This window comes from Dermacentor silvarum, chromosome 1 (assembly GCF_013339745.2).
Source record: "Dermacentor silvarum isolate Dsil-2018 chromosome 1, BIME_Dsil_1.4, whole genome shotgun sequence".
Taxonomy (NCBI): domain Eukaryota; kingdom Metazoa; phylum Arthropoda; class Arachnida; order Ixodida; family Ixodidae; genus Dermacentor; species Dermacentor silvarum.
The window spans coordinates 232,209,413-232,232,906 of NC_051154.1; the positions used below are offsets into that span (position 1 = coordinate 232,209,413).

Consider the following 23,494-nt stretch of genomic DNA (forward strand, 5'->3'; position numbering starts at 1 on the left):
AACATCGGATAAAACAGAGTCAGCCATTGCGATGAGTAGCAAATAGTTTTTACTTATATTTCTTCTTTTAAGTAATTCATCTGTATATTATTATTATTATTTGGTTTGTGTACATATAACACAAGGACACGAAGGAAATAGGGAGGGAGCAAGCTGACAACTGCCACCGAGAGGGCACAACGCCTGCCTACTGTATATAACATAGTGAGATAATACATAACAATGGTTGGATGCATAACCTTAAGGGCTAGTTCGGGGACCACTAAAAATGAGCATAAACACCACATGCTTCGTATCCGTTAGTGATTTCAATACGGTGAAGTACGTATGAACAGAATACCATGTAAAAATACAAATTTGACATTGCTAAAGCTGCCAGAGCGATATAATAAAATAATAGCACAAAATGCAAGTTAAAAAAAATACTTATTTACACGAGGAGCGTGAAAATATGTTCAACAACAAAACGTTCCGGAGACTCAAGCATATGTTTGGTTGAAGGCAAATCTTAGCTGTGGCTCATAGCCACAGTCGACACAGAAAACTTGCCTCGCGTAGATAATTTTTGTGGTCGGCCCACGGGATTTGCGCGCGAACTCCCGTAAACCGTTCAACCCATCAGTATAGTGGCAATGTCTACGCAGTGTCATGTAGCCAACTCTCGGAGCGGTCAGGTAACAGGTGGGTTGTGCTTTGTGGAAAAACCATCTCACGCGATCGAGGAGACTAAGGAACGTGTAGAAGGGGGTGCTTGTGATGTACATGTTATGCGCTTGCGCCTACTCTTGTTTTATTGAAGCATTAAGGATCCTTAGGAGATGTAGCATGATGCCAGAGCACTACGATGGGTAGGGCTCTCCGAGACACGAAGTTTCAGACACTAGACCTGTTGTAGCTGTTGAGATGTGTATTATTAAAGAAAGCGGTTTTGTTTTGTCCTAGCCGTAAGTCTAGTGTGAGCACAATATTCATCCTTCATGTTCTTCACCTGTACGTAATCATGATCACTGTGCGCGTCGTTTTCGTTCAGCGCGTGTCTCAGCCGTAGACAAAAGGATAGAGTTCGTTTACGGTGTCTCTCTGTTCCACAATGTAAACTATAAAAGATATTGAAATTTACCGAGGGAGAAGGCACACTCTATTTCGCAGCATATCGAATTTATTTTCGAAACGCATTCGATAACCACATTCTCTTAGGTTTGCCTTCCTTCTCTATTGTATAATAGTTGATTCTTGCGTTTCCTAAAAATTATTCCATTAAAATGTTTCTCTAACGTTCCAGTGTTATACTCGGCACCTCCTCGCTGATGTTTAGCGAATTCGCAAGGAATATTTAGCGGATTGCATAGGGTTTGGAAGGCTCTGCTACAATAACATTTAAGAAAACAAAACAACGAAAACTACCATTATTTCATCGCCGTCCATGCTATGAAAGTATCTAGCTGCATGTCTGAGTCGTTTTCTAGCCGTATATAACCCGACACAATGGGCACGGCCATGAGATTATTGTCATCATCATCATCAGCAGCAGCAGCATTATTATCATCATTGGGGTCATCGTCATTGAACTCTTCACTGCGATGCGTGGAAGCAATGAGTTAGATTAGCGCAAGTTTCATGAGCTGTGGGGTCACTGTGACGACCGAGGACTAAGTCGTTTGAAACTCGGCATAGCTTTTGGGAAGAATGCGCTAATAATCAGCGTTTTATAAATCCTACTCGTGGTGTTAAAATATGTAAAGTGAAATTTCACGCCTATATGCAGGACCATGATTATTGGCTTCAAGATACGCAGAAAACCGTCGGGGAAGAAAAGCTCCACCCCAGTTCTTTGCTACAGGAGTGTGTGTTTATGGTGAGCCGCGCAACCTTTTGTACAAGGCTTGTGATCTTTACATGAATATATGTCAAGTTTGGTTGTTTACTATATCGGGGCCTTTCACCGTATAGAAAGATCGATGGCAAACCAATGAATTACAAAGGTAGCAGTGCCTTCGTTCCTTGTAGGACGACTTCCGAATGTTTAAGAAAGTTCCAAGCAGCGGGAAAAGACGCAGACAAAGGGCAGAGGAAACAGGCCGGACAAGCTATCGCACTATCAACTGACGTTTACTGAAGCAACACTTGATAAATATACACGAATGGGGGGAGGGGTTCAAAGCATAGTGTGCACTGCGCAAACTCTGCGGCAAACTGATAGATTGAAAATTAAATCATCGTCATAAAAATTGAAACCTCGCTTGGCCATTTCCCGTCCCATTGCAAAAAATGCGGCCGCTCCCCCGTCTTATCTGATACTGCCATTCTGTTTTATTATTCCAATAAAGAGACCAGGGAAGCCATGGAAGCTCGTAATATTGCCACTCATGACGGCATGTGTATCAGTCAGACGTCGCTTATGCTCGGGTGCAGGGAAATTCTGATTGTCATGCAAGCTAGGTGATAGTTATGTCTGGTGCCATGTTTTTTTAATGCCGCGTTTATTTAATTTTTAATCTCTGAGTTTTACGCGGAGTTTGTGCGGTGCACACTATACTTTGAACCCTCTCTCATTTTCCTGTATATTTATTACGTGTTGCTTCAATAAACTTCAGCTGATACTGCAGCGCTTGTGCGGTATGTTGCTGTGTCGAGCTGCTTGGAACTTTCTTAAATATTAATGCATACCAACTCGCCCTGCATTTGGTACTACCTGAATGTATTTTCATGAATTGAAAAACAAACCGACAAACAAAGGGTAATAAACTGACAGTGTTTTTTTCTTTTTTGGCGGGAATGACGCCGAGTGTACTTGATTGAAACATTTTTTTTTATCTAACCAGACGAGAGTGCCTAATAGATTTGGTTGAAATGGTACAAGGTCACAAGTTTCACTCATACATTAAAGCAGGTTTAATTTTGAGCCTGAATTGCCGTGCTCACAAAACTTACCTTCTGTAAGAGCCCTCTCTGAGGGTCCATCACCATGGTAGTCGTCTCGTTATCACGTTAATCGCTACCAACAGTGACGTCCATCCGAACGCGGGTGAATGAGGAAGCGCCCCTTGGTAATGGTTTCGTGAATACGAATCCAAGGACCGTACCTTGTAACGATTCGTTCGATCATTTGACTTTCCGTTCTTACCCGCCGTGGTAGATCGGTGACTATAGTGTTGTGCTGCTGAGCTCGAGGTCACGTGTACGATGTCGGCCGCAGTGGCTGCATTCCGATGGGGGCGCAATGCAACAACGCTCGTGTATTTAGATTTAGGTACACTTTAAAGAACACCAGGAGGTCAAAAGTAATCCATAATCAGATCGTGGTTTTGGCACTATTATCCCAGAATTTTCGTTATTGTTTTTCTTGTAATCGGTAGTGCCGATTTTCTGATCCAAGCGATAACCATGGACGGCGCGGCGACATGAGAGTTTAAAGAAAAAAAATTAAATGCTGTGGTGTTACGTGCGTTAAATTAAATGTGTGGTGTTACTGCGGAAAACTTTTGACCACAGGGGATTTTAACGCGCCCCCAATGCACGGGTCACGCGTGCGTTTATGCATTGTGCCCTCATCGAAATGGCCCGCCGCAGTGGCTGAGAGTCAACAGGGCGTTTAAAAATAGGTGACGCAAAGCTATGGGACGCTATTGACTGGACGTAGAAAGAACGCTAAAAAAAAGTGAAGAATCCGAGGTAATGTTTGAATCAGACTAAAAAAAAAGGGGGGGAGGGGACGCCTAGGTAAGCTTGCACTCTCTACGGGCAAAGGGCGCGAAGAATGAAAAAAAAAATGAATATTTACACATGACAATTTAATATGCATATGTAGTCGTCAAAACGAGCATGGCTATCTCAAAAGAAGAACCACGAGAAAATTTGTTGGCAATTTGCTTTCTCAAGTGAACCAGGCTGACCGCATCAGCTGAGAGGCTGGTGAGTGCTATACAGGAAGAGTGAAAGGAAGACTATACAGGAAGAGTATACTCCCGAAAGGGCGTGTAAGCAGCACGGGGTCACCGATGGCCCCCATTTGCGCGACTGGCACGCTTGTTCGTTTCGTAGGCTCCAGGGGAGCGATCAGAGATCTTCGTTCGTTTCGCATTCTGTTCAGTTGCTGCGACGTCACAAAGTGGCAGTATGCAAAATTTGTGACAACGGCCGGAAGAGAGCACCAATCGGCAAGCGGTGAACTCCCCGAACGACAAACGTTCTGGGAGTTCGTCGTTTTTGGTGACGTCAAAATGACGACGCGCTCCTGCCAATCATTTTGATTAAGAGCACGTCGTTTGCTAGAAGCCGAACACGACGAGAGATGTGAAGTTCGAGCGATCATCCGCTCGCTATAAGACCGGCTTCGCATCGCACGTCTGGTGGTTTGGATTGGATCCAAACGGCGGCTGCGGCTACGGCATGGTTCACCGCTTGCCGACTGGCTGTTCTCTCCCTCCCGTTCTCAAAAAAAAAAAAAAAATTGCATACTACCACTCTGCGACGTCACAGCAACTGAACAGAACGCGTTTCGAATAAAGATCTCCGATCGCGCGCCTGGGTGACTGTCACATGACACTCTCTTTGTCTATGCAACCTAACGTAGTCCATTGAGCTATTTGCCGTTGATGGGGAGTTTTCTGACGACATATCCAATGCCGGGTCGCTGTGACACACCGCTAAAGCTCAGCCAGCGAACTCTCCCCCGTGCTTTCAGCATTTCTTGCAATCTACGAAGCGTTTCGTCCGAATGGAGCCATGCCAGTTTGTCACTAACCAATGGGAGTCGGGAGAGATTCATCGAAGCATTACGCTTTCATGGAGTTGCGAGCATCATTGTACTAGGTATACCCCAGTGGCTCGCCACTCAAACGTTCACCACCTAAATAACTTTCCTCTACATAAACAGTTAACTAGCACAAATATCCGGATGTCCATATAACCACAAACCTGCGTTAACCACAAACCTACGTTATTAACAGCCTTAACCGCATGTTAGGCGGTCTGCGCCGTAACTTTTCTAGCACGCCTACTGATGTAAAAAACCTATTGTATAAAACTTTAATATGGCCTGAATTAAAGAATGCTACCTCTGTGTGGGATCCCGGACAAGATAATCTAATTAATTCCTGAGAACTTGTTCCAAACAACTCTGTTCATACTATTTTTTATAATTATAATCGAACTGTGAGCATTACATCAATGAAATCTTACCGTCGTCTTGCTTTGATGTCTTTTCGCCGTAAGATTGCACGCGTAGCACTTTTCCGGAGACTTTATGATCATATTATGCATTGTATGTGCAGTTCTTTACAAGGCCACATTTTGTATACCATCGTGTTGACCACTGTCAGAAAGTCAGGATTGATCTACGTCGCAGACGGTATTTTCCCCACTCTTTTTTTCCTCGCACGTGTATAGACTGGTGCCACCTTGCCGCTGATATTGGAGCAAATAATGATGACGCTCCTATGCGTGAAATTTTAGCTCACATTGTATAACCAGGAAAGTTAGCATTTTTCCTATTTGTTTTTTTATGACACAACATCTCATATTGTATAGAAAGAAGCTTTTGTATGTCACATTGTTTTTTATCACTGCGTTTGTTGTTTACAATGTACCATATTTTGTACCACTCCCACTCTATAATGTCTCTGGCCCTGTGGGCATGACAAAAAATAATAATAATGAGTGTTTCAATCGTCTCAAGGAGCGAGTTACCGCGAGGGAAGGAAAGTGCGCGCTGGCGTACGCTGCCTGAATACACGTCCATTCAAGCCACTGACATGGCGAGCCACTTGTGCGTTATCATTTAGCGACGGGTACGCGCGTTCGTGGCCCCTCGATATTGAGAACCAATCTGTAGAAGACCGTGGAAGTTACGCCCGAATATTGATTCCGAGATTAGGCGAAGGGAAGCGGAAGTCTACAACAACATCCACTTCCCATGATGGAGACAAACGGGGCGGAAATTGCGACGCGTTTTTCCCGAAGCAGGGAGCTAGCTGCGCACCGCCATGCACCCCAGGGCTAATGACGATGTTCCTTGCTTCATCACAATGCCGAAATACTGTGCGAGACATAGCCGTAAATGGCAGCTTCATGCAGTAAAGCTTTTTAAAAATTGACCAGTGGAATTCGTCATTATAAAACACCCAACATCTCGCCACGACTCATTTTCCCCCCCTTCTCTTATTGCTGCTTCGGTAGCACCGATTAAATAATAAAAATGCATGATGCTTCCACTACCCGCGTCGAAGGCATAGCAGGCCGACGTACTATAGACCTTTTCGCTGTTTACAGACATGCGCCCTGGACGGCTTCCGGTTTGGCTCAATGACGTAGTCCGCTAACTATGGCGAGCAAGAGAAAGGCAGTGGCGGTGATATAGATTAGCAGGAGTGCGCTTTGTGATCCGGCACAGTAGACTGATAAGGCACGTGACCGGAAGTTTCTCGGGAGCGCACTATCGCTGCTGTTATCGCGCGAGCGTAATCATCTATATAACACCGTGTCTGTCTTCCACGGTCGACAAGCTCGATCACATGGCCAAACCCACTCGACCAGAATGTCATTTGCGCTGGTGTTTGACAACAGCCGTTCCGGGCGCGCGCGCACATGCCGTGAGCGAGAAGAATTGCGACGCCGAGCAGGGAAGGCGAGAAAGCGGCGTCTGTTCCGGTTAACTAACCGCTTTCCCCGGCTGAGTGAGCCCCGAGCCGCGAAGACGGCGGCGTCCCATTTGATTACGTCTCCCTCATTGAGTAACCCATTCCCGCAGATGCCGAGAGGATTGACTTCTTTCAGATGTGCTCGTTTTTGCTGCCCCTCACCCCCCTCCCCATTATTCCGTCTTCTATGCTTTTCTCTGTTTCTTTCTCACGCCTTTTCATTTTTGCGTAGTATACGTGTCGATTGCGCAGCCCGGCAGCGACGCGAAGATATCGTTTAGTCTCCGACGGCCGTGTGATCGCGATAGCGGGGACACACAGGGCTTTCGCCTGATCGCGAGCCGGATAACGCGCGGCCCGAGATCAGGGTTTTCGTGATGGAGGGCCGGCGTGCGTATTCGCGCTTGTGCGTACGAAGCGACGAGCGTACACGTGCGCGTCGGTGCTTGGCTTACGTGTCGCGGGTTTCGATGGCGCCGGAGGCGTGTTTCGAAAGTTGCGCTCGTCTTCGGTGCCGACGGCCGCCCTGACGCGCGGTGGAGGTCGCTGGCCTTCTTTCCATGCGGCTCGCGGGTGTCACCGACTAAATCTACGTGGATAATGATTCTTAGTTGATGGCGCTGCGTGGAATATGTGCTTCCGCCTGTTTTTAGCGGGGACGACAGTGTTTGCTTTTCTTCAGAAGATTCCAGAGCTGGGCCGGTATTTTGTAGCGATGCCTTATGACTTATTTCATACTAGTCTTACACTCTAAAAACAGTTGCACCCTTTGGCGTGCATTTTTGCCACACAACAATAATAATCTGTCTTGCTTGCGTTTCCTATCTTGAAAACTCTGCACTTGCTACTTTCCTGTAGAGAACGCTGTGTCACGCTGATAACGCTCTTGTCGTTCGTGACCGAGAAGAGCCGGGCGCACAGCGTTAAAGAAAGGAAAGCCACGCAAGTCGGACGACGATTATTGTTCTGTGGCAAAAATACGCCCCAAAGGGTGCAACTGAGTGTATCACCACCGCTTACGGCCGGCTGATCCCGTTGATAACGCGAGCGGACCGTCGCTCTGACCTCTGACAAATCGCGATAAGCGCGAAAAGGCATTAGCACCGGAAAGGCATCGTTACAAAATCGCGGCCCTGGGCGATTTGGTACATTTTCGGAACATACAGTAGCAGAGCACGTGAGGCGAAGGACGGTGTTGCGTCTTCCAATTTTCGGGCACTTCTGCACCAGGTTTACTTTTCTTGTTCACGGCGAAGGATTGGATAGAGTTTGATTCTGAAATGATGCTTACTGTGGAGGTTACATTGCGAGTGATTAGTCTTAGAAAAACTGAGGAGGGAATCAAGAAATTGTGTCTGCTTTTTATTAAGGAACGAGGGAACCAAGCGGCATAGAGTGAGAGATGGTTAACTGATACAATATTGCATACTCAAGGCTTGAATAATCTCTCAACACTGATACATCATTAAGTTAAATTGTGGGCTTTAAAATCTCTAAACTGCACAGTGGGTTATGAGGGGTGGCATAGAGTGAAGAGGTTGGGATTTAGGTTCTTTAACTTGCACCTAAAGCGGTACACGAGCATTTTTACATTCCGCCTGCAATCGGAATGTGGCCACCGCAGCAGGGAAACACTGAGGCATATGGGTATGCGGAACTATTTATTAACTGATGCTGTTTGCTGCCCCGGAGCAACGCGTCGTCTTTCTGAAACGCCGTAGTAAAAGGCTTACAATTTATTTTGACCACGACTCATTGACCTGCACCTATGAAGCGCGCTGTAACAAGTTTTTTTTTTCCTTGCGGCTCCTTCATAATGGAAGCAGAATGCACTGTGGTGATGCACTATGACGATGCACTTTGGTTATGCGGACTTTTAAACGCTAACATGGACCAGCGAGCCAACTGATAAAGTTCAACGAGTTTGGACCACTTGGTCTCTTCTACTTGTTTCTTTTTTTTTTTTCAGATAGAAATCAACAGAGGAGTCATTGCCATTTGCTGGCGACGGCTACACCTTTTGAGTTGGTGAATAATTAATATAGGATAACAAAATAAAAACAGCATAAATTCTTGCATTAGGCGGTACCTAAATAAAACAGAAGAATGTGTAACACCACTAGGAGTAAGATACTTATTTGAAAAGTTCTCGTTGTAACAAAGTCCGTGAATGTCTGGGGTTCCACATGCAAGGATACACATACACAATGCAGTAGAGTCAATATTCTTCGCAAATGCCCGGTTCTTTGGAAATCCGTTGAAGTGAATTTATTTCTTTGCGATGCAGTACGGTTGATGATTATGGGTCTCACAGCTTGGTATAGTATCAAAAAGGCCAATGTGTGAGTCAATTAAACGGAGTTCCTGTTCAAGGCGCTGTCTATGTGTAATGTGCTTGGTACCGTCAAGTAGTAGGCGTTGTACCCTCTCGTCGTCGTGGCCGCATGAACATGTCGGAGAATACACACGCCTAATTCGAAATAGGAAGTTATTGGTGAAAGCAGTTCCGAGGCGGAGGCGATGTAAGAGGGCGTCGGTGCGTCGTGGAAGCTAGCTGTGGGTCTAGCTGGTACTCAAGATGTGGTTCAAATGTATATAAAATTAATTCCTTTGTGCTCTCTGCGAACCAGTTAGACACACAGTTCTCTCTTGTGGTCTCATAAGGCTAGAACTCCGTGGGATGTAAGAAGGCGGGTTTCCGAATTGACATTAGCCGTTTTTTTTTTCAAATGCATCCACCATTTTGTTTCCTTCGTTTCCCTTGATTCCGCAGTGACTTGGAACCCCCTGGAATACCACATGTTGTTTTAACCTTTAAGCTTGAGTAAGGACTTTTAGGCGAGCGTAAGTGCCGCTTTTCTGTAGGTGCGCATTGTAGGTGCCGCATTCTGTCATCAGTCATTGGCATCGATCACCTAAATATATAACCGAAAATTGGAATAACATGGCATCTAAGGGGATGGCTGCGCGTATTGGTGTCGCTGGCAATGAAAGCGCAGATGCCCTGGCCGAATGAAGCGCTTTCAAGGCAGTCACCAGCAAAGTCTTCGCAAAATTCTCCTGACATTTCTGCGAGAGACAGGATTGATCGACTCATGGTGTGGCAGATGTTTATGACATGGACAGAGACGCTCAGGTGGAGAAATTGCGGGCTAAGTCCGCCAGGCTGACCCCGCCTGTAGCAAGGTTATCACTGCCACAAGAACCGCCACCAGTAAATTTCTATGACAATCGCAAGAAAGTGCGGGAAACATGCGGGAAAACATGCGGGAAACATGCGCGAAGACATGCGCGAAACATGCGGGAAAAAACAGTTAAGGAAACTTCGGCTCTGCCTTTACGTCACCGGCGCTTCCGCGCATGAGCAATGACCGAAATTTTTATTTTCTGACATTGTTGAAAACGAGACATTTCAGAGAAGTTGCGATAAAATGAAATATAATGTGTACTAACATGTCCAACGCCCATTAGGAAAGCGTCTGAGTTAGGAGCTCGAATTATTGGGATGCATTTGAGGAAATTTATTTTGAGGGTAACTGCGAGTATATCAAGAAAATTGTGAAAGAAAATTAAGCGTGCTGCCGACAAAGCAAGCACCCTCGTGGCCAAAGGCCGGAGCTCAATATTGTGCAAGTATATAAGTTTTTTTTTTTTTTTTTTTTTTGTCATGAGGTCACATGAGTTACCCTTTTTAGTGAGTCTTTTCTATCTCTCGCTTTATCACTGCTAAGCATTTATTTCGCCACCTCTGCACAGCCGTATAATAATAGTCATAAACAGGTCGTCTAACCGACAAGGCAGTAGCATAAAAGCTACGGGTTGTTACTCGATTCTGGGAAATAATTCAGTTTAAGCTCGCATTTGCCGTTTGGTTTGAAGGTTCACACACTGAAGGACGTCTTCAGGAAAGCAAATCCAATGCTTCTTTGTTTGAACTTAGTGATCCCTTAAACCTAGATCACATTTTTACAAGCGGAGCTGTTTAAGGCTGAGGTTGAGCCGTGCCGAGCGTTGATCAGTTTTGCGAAGCGCGCAAGCCACTGGTGGTCGGAGAGGCGCGAAACTAGTATATACCGACCACAACATCGCCCAAGGTTAGCGGTATAAAAACACCAAGCTGGCAACTCTGGGCTGCTCACTAAAACTAGATATTTCCTGTACCCAGAATGGAAGCCGAAATTCCCTAGTCAAGTCGACCAGTTGAACAGGCGAAGTGAAACTCGCTGTTCATATTTTTTTCGCGGCTGCCCATGTGATCAATGATGGACCCGCCTATGCGCTTTGTTCTGTTTGTAATATTTTGTTTGTTTCTGTGTTTTAGCCACGATTGCGTTATCTCGCGAGCGCTCACATGAATTCACGAGGAGAATGTTAGGACTGTCAACAATTTCATCTTCGGCGATACTTACGGTCTTGTGTGGCATGTGCGATCATTTGGACGAATCGTCTTGGTGGCGACGATTGTTGACCCTTTTTGTGTATGTAAGTGGTCGATTGTGCACTATAAGGAATCAGTTATTCGCATTAACCTGTGTCTGTGTTTATTTGACAAGAAATTTAGTTCGCTCCGCGGTCAAGCTTCAGGCTCTTTCTGTGTTCTCAAATTTCGCAATCTGTTCACATCTGTGCACCCACTAACCTCATGATTCCAATAAGTCACGTTAGAAACATGATCTTTCTGTTTTCATGAACCAGGGAGCTGTTGCCGGTTAGAGCTACCGGAAGTCCGCGTGGCAGGTCGAAGAAATAAGGCGACTGTTGCAATGCACCTGTAGATCGCCAGCGCGTTTGAGAACGCAGGTGATAGGCTGACTTTATTTGAACTTGTGAATCGATAAGTCGCGCAGTGTGTGCTGCTATGAGATGCAGAATATGCAAAGGCACAAACGGAACCAAGATCGAGTTTTCTCAGACGTGCAAAATTTTAAAAATAATCGGTTCAGGTCAGACTGCCTAGATCGTAGCTGGAACCATGCAGTGCTGATGACATGCTGATTGCAAAATTAACTGCACCACCATTAGTTGGTGCTGCACCACCACAACAAAGAGGTGGGAGGGCAAGTAGATGAATATTGGCCTCGAAGTACACGCAGAAACAAGTATAGGAATGCTAGGGGCAGACAAGCCGTTCAAAAATCCGGTGAATGGTGAATGTTGAAGCGTGCGACAGTGACTAACGTAACAGAAAATAATTTTAAGAATGGGAGGGGGACCGCATAAAAGGCGTCAAGAACGAGTCGGCGGCTAATTATGGGCATAGCGAGAGCGTCTCGTCACTCCCCGATCGCTCAACACCAGACGGCCGTGGCCAGTCGCCTCGCTGAGGCTCACCTACTCCGTCGTAACACGTTCAACTTAGATTTCTCAAAAATAAATGAAACAAAGTTTCATTTATGTATTCACTTTCTCTTCGGAATAAGCTGCAAGTTCAAACCTTGCGCCCAAGTTCATCTCCAGCGTGCACACACGTTGAAATCTGGTGCACGCACGCACAGAGAGGAGGAGGCGAAAAGAAGGCGAGTGCGGCACGCAGTCACGTGACTTCACTAGGGACATCTCCGCTAATCTCCGCCGCACAAATCTAGGGAACCGCACAAGACGGGATCTGGCAACACTGGTGTGTTCTGGTGGGGATTTAGTCGCTCCCGTCGGAGAGTAGCGAGAGAGGAGTTGCAGAGAGAGAAAGAAAGATAGACAGACAGAGAGCAAGAGAAATAAAGAAATAAATAAAACAAAATTATGGGAACCATATGGTTGCATTGTACCGACGATTGTAACACAACTTGCTATGGGCGAGAGAAAGAGAAAATGAGAGCGAGAGCGAGAGAGAAAGAAAGAGAGAGAAAAAAAACGAGAGAGGAAGAGAGAGAGAGAGGAAGAAAGAGAGGAAGAAAGAGAGAGAGAGCATGAGAGAGAAAAAAAACAACATAAACTTTCTCGACGAGGCGGGAATTGAACCCGGGTACTCACGGTCCGAAGGCAAGCGTCATGTACCCACTCTTGCAGAGCTCCGCTGTTTCATCAGATTTCACAAGCGTGGAACTGACTTAATTTTCTGAGTGCGTTGCCACTGAATGAGTCGGAAGCATACAATAGTACAATATTAGTGTTTTTTGCAGCATTTTTCCATGTTGTAGCGGAAAATGATTTTTAACCTCCTTCTTTAACACAGACTGACACATCGTTCACCTTTTTCCATCTTTCTTTTTCTGTTCCTTTCTTTCTTTCTTTCTTTCGCACGCTGACATTGAAGGCACAGCCAGTCGTGTTTTTCCCCCGTTAGGCGACTGCACGTGCAACTTACGCACGTCCTGTGCACTGTCTTTGCGGCACTGCAGACACTTTTACGGTCTGAGTATCTAGGTAGAGACATTTTTCTTCGAATACTTTGAACCCACACATTCGCTGGCCTTCCAGACAGCCCTTCAGCACGGAAAGAAACCAGGCCCCCGCAAGGTTTTTGTCGAGGCATAGTCTCGAGGGCTGGTTATCGGCTGCGCAAGCACTCTCGCCGGCGTGTTTGCGCCTCAGCCATTTGTCTTTGGTTTCAGTGTTTGCTAGCGTCAAGCCCCGGGTGTGCAGTCGTATTTCGTAATCGGCCAACGAGGGACTTTTGAGAGGTGCTGCTTACGCACGTAAAGGTGCCGAGAGCGTTGCACAAACAAAGAGTTCTGCCGGTGCTGTCCCTCCTGGGGCATAAATGCCATAACTCCGAAGCCGTCAGCTTCAAAAAACACACCGATTGCATAGTCGATGGCTCTGTGTCTACTGTCACGAAAGTGATAGTGAACATGTCGAATAGTAGCGTGACATATTGCTTTTTAGTTTTTTGTTCTTTTTTCTCTTTCTTTTTAGGCATCCACGTCCGCTGCGAGCAAGGTTTGACTTGCGTGAAGGTTTTGGTGAGCTGTCGTGAGAAAGATACCGCGTCAGAGGGCGAAGTCTTCAGCCAAAGTGTAAAGCCAAGACCCCGTGCAAGGGAAGGCGTAACGCCCCCAGGCTTGGTTTGTCATGGTAACAAATTTATGAAATGAGGTAACGCATGTTTGCAACCGAAGTATATTGTAGCCTTCAGTGAATTTATACCTGCACGCGCATATTGCCTGTGTAAGGCTGACGCACGCCGGCGGCACGAACAACGAATAGAATTGTATAGGCGCCTGTGTCTGGTCACATTCGTTTCTTTCTCTGTGCGCATGTTTTCCATGACGCGCTGCCAATATGCACGCAAGCTAACACCGCCAGAAAACCCACCTTTGTGCGTTAATGGATACACTTAGACCTTGTGCAACTTTGCGTGCAAGCGCCGAGCGATTCGCGAGCGAAACCTTTGTAGTACGCAGTATAAAAGTGGCAGGAGGAGTTGAGCTTTCGAATACGACCCTGGTGCAGATGAGGTGAGGTAGTATCTCGTGATGGAAAACCCTCTCTCTTATATAATTTTTTTCCCTGATATACGGCCACGATACAGCGCAAAAGCACTAAACTGATCTAGTTGATTTGTGGTCAATATGTTCCTTATATGTAGCATAAACGACGGCACATGAAAGTAAACGACGTAGCGGTGCTGTATCGATTGCTCATTGAGTGGGGCGGAAGACATAGCGTGACAAAATACGAAAAATGGACTAGTGTATTGACGAGGACGAGATATGGACATCAGGAGCGAAAATGAGTATAGTATACAGCCGTCATTTAAGGAGCACTGACGCAAAAATAGTGCAGCTCGTCTTTTCTGTTGTATCAAGTAGCCAATGGCCGAGTAACTGATAACGGCACGGAACCTCGTTTGCTTCTGCGCGCGACGGGTAATTATTTGGAGCATTGTTCATAGCGGCCCATCCAAGTTTCCATTTCGAAGAGTAGCGAGAGGACCGTTGCTTCGTGTTAGGCCTCGTAAACACAACCGGTTACGTGGGGCCAGATTCACGAAAGCGTTCTTACGCTAAAGACGTTCGTAGAAACAGCTGTCAGTCAATCGCGGTGTTGGGCATATGATTAGCGAAGACAGCTGGCCAATGGCAAGCAGCACTTACGAACGAAAAGCTTTGTGAATTCGGCGTGCAGCGGATCGTCGTCGCCGTTCTCGGCGTCGCCCTCATTTCGTCGACCAGCGGAAACAATTTTCTGCAAACGGGAAGTCGCAGCCACACACGCGGTTGATCACTTTCAGGCGTGTGTGGGCATTTTCAAACCATCCACCTTTCCCACGTGGCAACCCTGCTGGAACGGATTCTTTGCTTTCCTGAGCTGCCGACAGGCGGCGACACAAGTAAATGCTAGGACCGCCTTGGCAGCAGCTAACTTCGCCATAGACGTTTCCAGTTTTGGAAACACTGTATATTTTACGTCTGGATCATAATTTGAAAATTTAAACTTCGCAGTTATCAGTTTTCTTACTAAACTGGCTAGTAAGAGTGCCAAGTGTGACAATGAACCGACCGCGGCGTAAAAGGCGATTTTTCTGCAATATTTCAGTAACAACAGAGCAAAGGTAAGCGCAAAATCATTTCTCCTAGGTTTTTAAGTGAAAAAATGCATTAGCACGACCGTGACGGACAGCGTTCCGCCATGGGCGACAACTGAGGAAGACTGGCAGCGCAACACCACATAGTCCCGAAACAGAGCAAGAGCGCAAGCAGCACGCTCTGCTCGGTGCACGGTAGGCAAACATGCAACAACAACTCGTGACGTGACGTTGTTGTTGTTTTAGTCTCAAATGCTTACAAGCGACACCACGATGACTTCGACGTCACGGGGGGCTCCACATTGCCGGTTGACTATCCGCACGTTCTTTAAATTAAATTTAAACATGTTTCAAGGTACACCTGCTATTGATATTTTGTAAACGTTGTGTACGTGTGAACACAAATTGATCTCACAAGTTAATCGACTTCGAAATTTTGTGTCAGCGCACCTCTAAGGTAACTAAGGCTCCTTCTGTTGCTTCTATCTGAATAAAAAAGAAACAATAAACACAAATGCGGCATGCATATTAAGTTGCACCACGCGGGATGCAAAGAAACCGAAAATAAAAACGATTCAACATGAATTACTGTCATTTTCTATGTGGTGTTTCACACTGCGCGCTAAATACACAAACTTATCATTTTGCCCAACTAGCCAACTTGACAAGTGGAATACTATTTGCCCAACCATTTTTTTGCTACTTTGTTGGCTATGCAGAAAAATCAACATCAATTAGGCACTTTTTCGGGGGCGTTCCACTCTGGTAGCAGTAAGAAAATTTTGAAATTTTAAACACATGTTTATGGTTTTTGGGTAAGAATCTTTACAATATCCTAGCCGTATCGTCATTCTGATACTTCTGGCCCTTTCGCCGCTACATACTACACATCATCATCATCATCATCATCATCATCATCATCATGGTAGTTCATGGTATTAAATCTTGGCTTATAACACCACTCTTTGAAATAACGATATTGAAAAGGGTAAGCCATGCGATACCTGATGTCATTCCTTTTACCCGTGTGCCTGCCAGTCTGTCTAAATGACGCTAAGCAGTAATTGAAAGGCTACTATGAAAGTGCACGAACACTCGAAGCTAACTTTGCGGTTGATAAGCAAAATACTTTTCTTCCCTGATGTTTAAGAAGAGAACGTAACCGTTGCGCAAGCATATATCTAGGAAATAAGTGCATTTTATTAATCAACATTTGGCATACACTTACAAGTGTTGACAACAAACGTGACAACAAACCAAAATAGAAAGTATGCATAGGATTGAGGTGACGCTTACGTAGAGATTTCAGTGGGCAAGTTTTCAAAACATTTACGTTGCTCTGAACAAGACACGTTAGAATTTTCTCGTAGTAAAGCTAAACGTGTTGTTCGAGTTGTAGGTGTTCCACCTTAGAGAGGGGAAGTCCCGGACGAGTTATTAAACGTTAACCTCAGATAAGTAATAATGCATCATGCAACAATCAATGTTTGCGATGATCATAACTTATACATTACACACACGCACAAACAAAGACACTAAACATTGAACAACACAGAACATAACATGCCGGCGGAGTCACTTATATCATGCTCAATCCTGCGTCGTCGACACAACAAATGCCAGTAAATAAAATTGTCCTAATATCACATTGTACATTGTCATATGACTGTTTATAGAAGAAAAAAAATAGTTTCGATAGTAGACACCCAACTTGTGCCAAATACAAGCATAATCAGCAAATATAACACTAGTAAAGATAAGACCTCTGAGCGGGAAATGTAAAGCAGAGCTTCAGATGCAAAGTGGAGGCTTGCTAAGGTTACATATTTCCAAGAATTAAACAAGGTTAAGCAACAAAATAATTAAAAAAAGAGATATAGTAGCTCCAGTTTAACGAAGTGGTAGCGTAGCAGAGGCTCATGGTAGTAGAAGCAGACAGCGGTCGGGAGTTCAGGCTCACTACTATAAAGCAGCGGAAGTGGGCAACCACTTGACCGATATGCCCATTTCCACGGCCCTAAAATAATTCCATCAGAGCGAAATTTATGTAGCTTGGGTGACGCATACCATACATGCGCTCAAAAGATGCTTCTTTTAGACACTTTGTTGGTTCAATCTGTCGAGTGAAGGCGTCCTTATGAAGCTCTCAGACTCGTGCAACCACCGTGGTGTAGAGCCATATATTTGGCGCGCGTACTCTTTAGTATACATCCTCCTCTGTTTGATATTAGGGAACCTTACTGTATACCGCTACTGATGTGGCCATCGTCGCTACCATCTCCGCCACCTGCCACCTTTGCGCGTATTGGGCCAGGTCCAATTCAATGTAGCGCGGTACATTTTACCATAGCAGACAAAGATGCTTAATATATACAAACTTTGCTGAATTATTATGTACATATAATCGATTAAAACAGCTTAGTTTTGCTGTCTTGCTTGTGAATTGCTTTCTCCAGGCGCCGTTACTCCCCGTTTCGCTCGTGGAGGTTGGCAGGTGTTTGCCAAGAGTGGAAGCAGGCGAGAGGTAGTTGTGAGGGGGGTATGAGTTGAGCTAGGAGGGCCGTAGTAAAGCCGTTACGATTACCTATGCAATTTGTGGCAAAAGAAGGAAGTGTGAGGCAAAAATACAGAAAAAAACGAGTAAGCACGCATTGTGCCGCCGTAACAACTATTCAGGTATACGTAGTAATGCCATCCCTGCCCCTAGCCTTTGCTAAATTATCCCAGCTCAAGTAGACGCGAATGCCCTCAAGTAGTGCTGCTTCTTGTCACCGGTCCTCTCGATGCGCTTCTCAATGAGGTGCTTGGGCGTGGTCTTGAGATCGTACGCTTGGCCGATCAGCGCCATCAGGTCGATGAAGATAGTGGCAGGGTTGAGCAGTGGCCCGAACTCGCTGCTCTTGTAGTCCTGCGCCAAGAAAGTGAAAGACATGGAGGTGCTTCGTAACGTGTCCACCCGCTTCAATTAAACGTGCTTATCGCATGTGGTACTAAGCACGAAGCGAAAGAGACGCGCGTGACACTGGTCTACTCTCTTTTCTTCTCGTTTTTCTTCTTTCTATGCGTATCGTGGCTACAATTTTGGGGTAGTCAAAGCCTTTGAGTGGCAAAACTTCCTTCAGTTCGCAACTAATAAATGACCGCCGCGACGAACACACATTTTGGCATATTCCATCCCCACGAACCAATTACAGAAATGAAATACTGCGTGTTCTGCTTGCGTGCCATTTAAACCAATTATCCTATCATATAATAGCGTACGTTCTCTTTCGTTCTTACAGCTTGCTTGTACTTTATGTTCTACCACCTTCTGCAGATACCGTAATTCTTTGCTGCTGCTGTGAAAGATTGTTCTGCTTTAAATTTGAAGCGTGAAGAAGTACTTAAAAAAACTGTTTTCGATCCCGTGATGCATACTTGAGCACCGGCTTCAAATGCCAAGGATAAAAATTGTCAATCACTTAAGTATCCTTACGTGATTTGAATGAGAAAGCACTATGACTTCTCTAATTGGTTACGCCCATGATACGCGACGTCATACGTTGTCACGTGTACTTCACAACTATACCTTAATCCACTTTAATCCACCTTGCTCTAATTTGTACCATCCTTAATCCACCTTAGTCCACTTTAATTCACCTTCATTCACTTTACTTCACCTTAATTCACTTTACTCCGCCTTAAGTCACCTTACTCTAACTTGTTCTAACCTTAATTCACTTTACTTCACTCTAACTCCCCTCAATTCAGTTTTATTCAATTTAATTATAATTATTTACCTACACTTTCTACTAATTAACTTTGTTATACCGTTTACTATCTTCTGTATTACTACTGACGTCAAACAAGGTGCTGAAGATGTCACATTGATTTTTGGTACCACTCGTTGTGGACGCCGCCGACTTTTCTGCCTCAAGGGACATATAATGCTTTCGCATTAAATGAACGTGTTCAGCTAGAGGCCCTGTTGTTGAGGCTAAAAGGATGACCGAATGCAGGTGGTTGGAGGGTTGGCGGTTAAAGATCATGATGGTCGATTTTTATAGCCCGGCATGCGAAGCCTGCTCTTGCAATCAGAGTTTAATGCATGAAAAAATCAGCAGAGATGCGTAATTTTTAAAACAATGAGCTATATTAAATGTATGACATGTCCCTCTGTGGTATGCGGAACATCTCAAGGAGGAGAATGTTCTTTATTTCCGTTTCTTTTGTGCCAAGTTTTTTTTATAAAAGAACTCGTCGCACGCTAAGTACTTTTGTATTTTTTGTTTTTATTTCAGAATATATATGCTTTAAGTATATACGTATATATAGTTTGCGTTGTGGTTACAGATACGATGCGTCCCGCTTATCGCCTACGTCTTAGCCATATTCTCGTTTAAAACCATCTCCCTATGACCTTCAAGGCACGGGAGAATCAAGCTGCCTGCACCGCGGAATTTACTCAGGGGGAAATTTAACGCAGCATCTATAAATGTTAAAAAAAATACCTTCCACGTTATGCTCGGAAGCGCTCTGTTTCGTCTTTCTACGCTTGTCGTGCTGAGTGCTCTTTAACTACCGTTGATTCTTGCTAATGGAGAAAAAAGAAACTCAGAAAACAGGATACAGTGTCATGATTTGATAGTACACTAATATCATGACTTCCCTTAGTTTGTTTCGCCACACTTTGGTTTTCTCTCTTCTCGCGTTCCGCGAGAACTGTATTGCATGATTTAACCACCTCTTTAAGCTCATGCGTGGCATTCGTCGCAGCTGATAGCCAATACGATGCATCGCCTTACGTCATGAGGCGAATTTCGGACAAGCCAAAGGCAACGAACGCGTTGCAGTCGAAGTTGGAGGTGGTGTCAGTGTGAAGTACGTGGCGCCGCCTGGACCTCAGGAGAGGAACAAGTTTCGCTTGCATTGCCTGCTCTCTCCCTTTGCCCCAGTAACCTGGGCGCACGCCGGCTTTCGAAATCAAGTGTTGAATTAAGCCACGGGGTACCAGCTACGTTTCACGAGTACGCCCTAAAGCGCACAAATTAAACAACATTCCTGGGAGCAACACTGTTTATGTGGACGCACATCGCTGGAAACGATGATGAAGATGTCCTAGTAAAGTTATATAAAGTTGGCTAGTTGTCTTTTCGATGTCTCATTAGCAACTGTGCGCACCTATACTTTATTATCTTCAGGATTAATTTTATTTTAAAGATATTATTCGCTAAATATAATTCTGAGGCCCCCTGGTTCTTGGTTAATCTCCCGTAATAAGTAAACGCCATTGCTTGCGAACACGAACAAGAAAATTAATATTGTTGGAAGTTCCCAATCAATTTATTATTAGGTCTCTAATTTGCAATTTCGGCTGCCTGTGGCGAGGACGTTTTAGGCATACTCTCTGTATAGTAAGGGTAGGCTTCAGTCTGCCCTCGACTTCGATTTCCATATTTAAATACATTTGAAGGGCACGAAAGCAGTTGTTAGAGAATCGCTAAACCGACTTCTATGAAACTGGTTGCATTAAAAAGGAAACAGCAAATTATTGGGAATGACATGCAGTATATTTTAATTCAGAACACTTCGTATTCTAGAACATTTTGCGAGACTCTAGTGACCCTAAATAAAAGATTAAAAGGGATGATTGAAATTCTGACTTTATTCACGATAAAAAAAAGAAACATGTATATAGTAAATTTGAAAACTGGTGTTTCGGAAAAACCTAGCCACTGTTTTGTTTTTGTCTCTCCAAATCAAAATGTTGCGTTATATATTAAAGCGCCAAGCGCAATGTGCTATTACGTTTCGCATGAGAGTGAACTGGACTCATGATTTCAAGAAGCGATTTTGCTTTGAGTCTATGAGTAATATTATTTAGGTTCGGGCCTTCATTCCCATCATCGCCGCTTTTTTTTTTCTCTGTTTCTTTCTTTTCTTTTTTTTTGCACGTTCTCTCCAGCTAACGCAGTGCACCTGGCAACAAATTGGCGCTGCAGGCGGGCTTCCCGGCGTTTCCCGCATAAATACAATCACTACAACCATTGTCTTGTTTTTCTGCGTGCGAAGAACGAAGCAGAGGAGCGCCTCAGGATGATCGTAATTGGTTCGAAACAACTTCCAGCCATGGAGCTTCTAGTATGCCATTGAAGTAACTACATATATGCGGTTAAACCGAGAGAACCAACCTGCGGGAAAGCGTGGTGAAAGTTGTGGAAACCCTCGCCGAACATTCCTACGGACATGGCCGGGTTCTCGGTGGGCGCGATGTTCTTGTCGTACGGCCGGTAGCCCCAAGTGTGTGCCGCGCTGTTCACCAGCCACGTCATGTGCAGGCTGATGGTGTAGCGCAGCAGGCCGTTCACCAGGTGCGCGTTCCAGAACGTCTCGCCCACCAGCCACATTGGCACGAGCGTCGGCAGCACGAAGCAAAAGAGCGTCACTAGAGGAACGTAGTACCTGCGACGAAGTGGTTCAGAAAAATAGGGATGTTAAATCCTTGGTGCTGTTGAGAAATGGGAAAACTGTCATCCACGCGCAACCGGAGTCTATAGTGTCGAATAAAGTGTGTTCAGTTGTACATAGTTCCAGTACTTATAAATGCGACGTGTCGCCCTCACTTTTCTGAGCTTTTGAGCGATGAGAGCGCGTGAAACTCCGTCACACAGCCGACACACCCTCTCTGGTCATTTACAGTGCGGTCTGTATACTTTCGGTAGGGGGTGTAAATTATTTTACGCGAACCGTCGAATCACAACGCGGCTATTATCACAAAGGGATGTGTCAGTCCAGTAATACAAAGTGACAGCCACACCACCGTTTGTGCGTTTCCAAACCCGGAAGATTAAGTCTAGGCCATCGATTTCCAACATTACAGCAGTTCGTGAAAATTCGCAAAGGGATGGATTAGTCCCTAGGCGTGAGAAACGCGATCGGCGAGGAACGAAACCTATACAAGACATATTTCTTGACATTATAGTCTATAGAGTTTCCGTGACTGCAAGAGCTATTAAAGGACAGCGTGGAGCCGACAGTCACTGACCAATAGTGCATACGAACACTGATACGACACTATAATGGTGTGCAACGACGCCTTGCATTGCTGCGCTGTTGTTTAAAAGCGTTCTGTAAGCTCAGCCGCGTACTTTCTACTTGAGACTCACTTCCTCTGGAAGACGACCACGGGATCCTGCAGCACGTCGGAGCAGTCGATGGTGGCGCCCTTCCGGAACACCTCGGGGTGTTTCTTGCACATGAGCCAGCCCATGTGAGCGAAAAAGAAGCCACGCTTGATGTTGTGCGGGTCGGCGTCTGTGTCCGAGAACTTGTGGTGTACCCGGTGGTCCCGCGTCCACTCGTAGATGTCGTTCTACAAAAGCAAGTACGAGAATAATTACTTCCTGAGCATGCCAGTCATTTACTTTCGATGAAGCACTTTGGTCGCTCTACGATTGAGCCTTGGTTGTGCTTTTACACGTGGAGTAGGTTAAGAAGAAGAAGAAGAAGAAGCTGATGATGCTGCTATGGGCTAGCGGTGCTCGTGATTCACCCAACACCCCCGTGCTTACTCGGCGGAAGAAGCGCACCGATTTGCGCTAGTGTTTCGAGGGTCATCGACAACGCGGATAGCAGCAATGTTTAGCGCCGTGTGAGCAGTACTGCAAGAATGTGCTTTTCGTGCCGGAAAAATGTAGTGGTGGTTACGGCACATTGTTAACGGCTGAGAGAATGGCCATAAGAGCGAACACGCCAATGCGAGACAAAGAGGAGTCCTCAGACAAGTCTTGTCTTTTGCGTAAGGCAATAAAATTTTAAAAAGCTAGCAAAGGTAAAAAAAAAAAAGGATGACGATATGCCTTATGGGAAAATAAAAGAAAATGAAAGATAAGAAAAGCGAGTTTGAATTGTTAGCTAAACCCCCCATAGCGAACAGAACGTGGTGACAAACCAGACGGAACAAAGAGGAATCTAAGGAAATGACCAAGTCACAGACACACAGCACTCGGGCCACGCGGAAAGCATCTTGCAGGATTCCACGCTGAGAAACGTGAGTTGCATAGGTACGTCGCGCACAAGGTCGCCATGTAAAGGACGGTGCGGGCTCGGAGCAACTAAACACGCAATACGTCACTCAGAAGCTTTGCGCATGCATAGTAGTGCCCAGCTCGTACCTTGTGCTGTACCGCAAGCATATCGAACATATTTCAATTCAGTGTTCGTTTTGATACACTGCGCTTATCACATAGATGAACCACTCATCACTGTACTTACGAGAGATTTCGACCGCTTATCACGCTTATCACTGCATTTATATCAGCGCGCATATCACATATGAATATCATCTGAGGGGGGATTGACGGCCCAATTATTCACGTAGCCGAATCGACTCTGGTTGCAGTGGCCTGCT

The 23,494-nt window shown here is 45.3% G+C and overlaps 1 protein-coding gene across 1 annotated transcript in view; it reads right to left on the bottom strand.

The window, feature by feature from the left end:
- Positions 1-16,289: 16,289 nt before the first annotated feature.
- Positions 16,290-23,494, bottom strand: part of LOC119436897 (acyl-CoA Delta-9 desaturase-like) — a 29,141-nt gene continuing 21,936 nt past the window's right edge. Inside the window, exons 4-6 of the mRNA XM_037703932.2 lie at positions 22,251-22,456; positions 21,276-21,546; positions 16,290-18,013 (exon numbers count right to left, since the gene is read on the bottom strand). Of these exons, the coding sequence (XP_037559860.1) occupies positions 17,834-18,013; positions 21,276-21,546; positions 22,251-22,456 (657 nt within the window). The 3' untranslated portion in view covers positions 16,290-17,833. The remainder of the gene's footprint in view (positions 18,014-21,275; positions 21,547-22,250; positions 22,457-23,494) is intronic.